This window comes from Branchiostoma floridae, chromosome 19 (assembly GCF_000003815.2).
Source record: "Branchiostoma floridae strain S238N-H82 chromosome 19, Bfl_VNyyK, whole genome shotgun sequence".
NCBI lineage: Eukaryota > Metazoa > Chordata > Leptocardii > Amphioxiformes > Branchiostomatidae > Branchiostoma > Branchiostoma floridae.
The window spans coordinates 7,186,695-7,190,447 of record NC_049997.1 but is presented as its reverse complement, the minus strand read 5'-3'; the positions used below and the strand labels follow the sequence as shown (position 1 = coordinate 7,190,447).

The 3,753-nt window shown below is 45.7% G+C and overlaps 1 protein-coding gene across 1 annotated transcript in view; it reads left to right on the top strand.

Moving 5' to 3' along the window:
• The first annotated feature begins 2,334 nt into the window (after positions 1–2,334).
• LOC118406878 (thymidine phosphorylase-like) overlaps positions 2,335–3,753 on the top strand; it is a 9,044-nt gene continuing 7,625 nt past the window's right edge. The window contains exon 1 of the mRNA XM_035807267.1: positions 2,335–2,699. Coding sequence (XP_035663160.1) covers positions 2,381–2,699 — 319 coding nt within the window. The 5' untranslated portion in view covers positions 2,335–2,380. The remainder of the gene's footprint in view (positions 2,700–3,753) is intronic.

The window sequence follows — 3,753 nt, the reverse complement described above, 5'->3', positions numbered from 1 at the left end:
ACCTGGTCCCCAGAGCTAAGAGCCACGCAAATATTACCTGTAGGGTGTGTTACCTGGTCCCCAGAGCTACGCGCCACGCAAATATTGCCTGTAGGGTGTGTTACCTGGTCCCCAGAGCTAAGCGCCACGCAAATATTACCTGTACGGTGTGTTACCTGGTCCCCAGAGCTAAGCGCCACGCAAATATTACCTGTACGGTGTGTTACCTGGTCCCCAGAGCTAAGAGCCACGCAAATATTACCTGTAGGGTGTGTTACCTGGTCCCCAGAGCTACGCGCCACGCAAATATTGCCTGTAGGGTGTGTTACCTGGTCCCCAGAGCTACGCGCCACGCAAATATTACATGTAGGGTGTGTTACCTGGTCCCCAGAGCTAAGCGCCACGCAAATATTACCTGTATGGTGTGTTACCTGGTCCCCAGAGCTAAGCGCCACGCAAATATTGCCTGTAGGGTGTGTTACCTGGTCCCCAGAGCTAAGCGCCACGCAAATATTGCCTGTAGGGTGTGTTACCTGGTCCCCAGAGCTAAGCGCCACGCAAATATTGCCTGTAGGGTGTGTTACCTGGTCCCCAGAGCTAAGCGCCACGCACATATTACCTGTAGGGTGTGTTACCTGGTCCCCAGAGCTAAGCGCCACGCAAATATTGCCTGTAGGGTGTGTTACCTGGTCCCCAGAGCTAAGAGCCACGCAAATATTACCTGTACGGTGTGTTACCTGGTCCCCAGAGCTAAGCGCCACGCAAATATTACCTGTACGGTGTAGCCTGTACCGTGGATCCCCAGAGCTAAGCGCCACGCAAATATTACCTGTACGGTGTGTTACCTGGTCCCCAGAGCTAAGAGCCACGCAAATATTACCTGTACGGTTTGTTACCTGGTCCCCAGAGCTAAGCGCCACGCAAATATTACCTGTAGGGTGTGTTACCTGGTCCCCAGAGCTAAGCGCCACGCAAATATTCCCTGTATGGTGTGTTACCTGGTCCCCAGAGCTAAGAGCCACGCAAATATTACCTGTACGGTGTGTTACCTGGTCCCCAGAGCTAAGCGCCACACAAATATTACCTGTAGGGTGTGTTACCTGGTCCCCAGAGCTAAGCGCCACGCAAATATTACCTGTACGGCGTGTTACCTGGTCCCGAGAGCTAAGAGCCACGCAAATATTACCTGTAAGGTGTGTTACCTGGTCCCCAGAGCTAAGAGCCACACAAATATAACCTGTAAGGTGCGTTACCAGGTCCCCAGAGCTAAGAGCCACGCAAATATTACCTGTAAGGTATGTTACCTGGTCCTCAGAGCTAAGAGCCACGCAAATATTACCTGTACGGTGTGTTACCTGGTCCCCAGAGCTAAGCGCCACGCAAATATTACCTGTAAATATTACCTGTAGGGTGTGTTACCTGGTCCCCAGAGCTAAGCGCCACGCAAATATTCCCTGTATGGTGTGTTACCTGGTCCCCAGAGCTAAGAGCCACGCAAATATTACCTGTACGGTGTGTTACCTGGTCCCCAGAGCTAAGCGCCACACAAATATTACCTGTAGGGTGTGTTACCTGGTCCCCAGAGCTAAGCGCCACGCAAATATTACCTGTACGGCGTGTTACCTGGTCCCGAGAGCTAAGAGCCACGCAAATATTACCTGTAAGGTGTGTTACCTGGTCCCCAGAGCTAAGAGCCACGCAAATATTACCTGTATGGTGTGTTATACGTAAAATTTAACCGATGAATGAGGGACTAACTAGGGGCAAGGAAGCGACAGTCGCTTCCGGGATAAATATGCGTAACAAAGTTACTGTTTTGAACCATAAACTCGGGTCAATTCCGATTACGTATGTTTCTTAGTATCATATAGAAAAGGACCTATCTGTTTAAAGGCTTACATAGCATGAATATGCTCTAAAAGGCCGTGTTTTATGCGCTCAAATGTTGAATTATGATATTGTAAGCCAACAGCATGGCGGAACTGCTGTACTGCCGTCGACGAAACTATCCTCACCGATGGGATTGACCAATAGTAGCGTGGCGCTTATTGTGTGCGCGCCGCCGTTAAACGGAGGCACCTATAGCTCGACATTTTGTGCCTTTTCCTTTCAAAATGGGGCCTAATTTTCCATGCTGCATGATGGGAAGGATAAGTCGTTCTTACTAAATATTTTACTGCCTTTGAACTTGGAGTACTATATTTCCAACCGTTTTGCAAGATATCCACATAAACAGTACACAATATCATTAAATACATGACAATATACTTAAATAGACTGTTTGAAAAGTTATTTTACGTTCCATAACTTTTAACGTAGGAAATTTTGCAGGCATTCCGTTATTCATAGCAAAGAACAGTCCCTACAAGTTTGTGAAAGGCGAAATGCGGAAGTGGCCGACATGTCACTGTTTAGCCAGTTGTTTACCAGATTGGTCACCCGGACTTTGACCAGTACCATGTCTCGGTCAGCTAAACGTACAAAGTTCGCGACTACGTGCAATAGTCCCAGTAACTTCGATGTTACAACGACGGGAGCTGCGTTTAAAGTCAAGCGGAACATGGCTACAGATTCGGGACAGAGGGAAGAAGTGGACATGTCAAAGTTTCGTGCTCCAGATGTCATAGCGAAGAAACGAGACGGGCAAGTTCTCACTACAGGAGAAATCCAGTACTTTGTAAAAGGAGTGGTGGAGAAAGAGTTTCAAGACAGCCAGATCGGTAGGTGTTAACAGATTTTACGAGTTTTTAGTCGACATGGGGGCGGGGCACAGTTGAAATGGAAGAGAAAAAGTTCTTGTTCCCCCTGGGTATTGTTGAGTTGTCTGGGCAGAAGTAAAACGCAATGTTTTCACCTGTGTTTGTTTGTTCATCTGTAAACAGGGTAGCTCATGAAAAGCCCCCAAGAATTTTGTCAGGACTTCTTTCATTTTTGTTTTGTTTATGAATCAAGCTTCAAGGCCTGTAAAGAACCAAGTAACTGCATCTATATTAAACTACTTTTTTTAGTATGATATATTTTTTATATACGTTACTGAAGTTAACACTTTTTTTTGTAAAATTTTTACAATTTCAAATATTTTGTTGTCTTCCTGGTGGAGAGCTCAGAAACTTCCTCTTTCTTGGAATACAGGTTTCACCTCTAAGTAGGTTTCACTTTCATTTCCCCATTTGAGTCATCACATATTTATGTTTCACTTTCACGTATGACTTTACCCTTCCATTCATGGATTTGCCAAAAGAATAAGTCTAAGGATTATGACGATTATTTTTTGTCATTTTGTTTTTGGGATGGGTTTGCCAAACAGAAGAATCTCGCTGCCTAACAGCCTTGTTTGGAACTGTATTGCTGTTGATAGATATCTACTTCATATCTACTAGATATGTACTAGCTAGCTGCTGTCAATCAATTTTGGTTGGTGAAGGAAAGTTGAATGCCCCTTTGGGACTGTAAAAAAGTGGTTGCTGGTTGGGGAAGACAGGTGGTTGCTTGGGAGGGGGTCTTAACTATGTAAAAATGGACGGGACTGTTTCAATGTGTCCTCTGACGGCATGTGGCTGCCTGCGCCAGGTGTTTGCTTGGACAGGTTTCACTGTACATGTAGTATGTGTAAAAATTGGTCTATGGTATTTTTTGCACCTGTCTTTTTTCTACTTTTCCAGGTGCCATGTTGATATCGTCATACATGTACATAAATTACATAGCTTATGTACAGCGCACATTGTGAGGGTGACATAATCTCCAAGCAGATTCCTCCGTGGCATAAGACAGTAA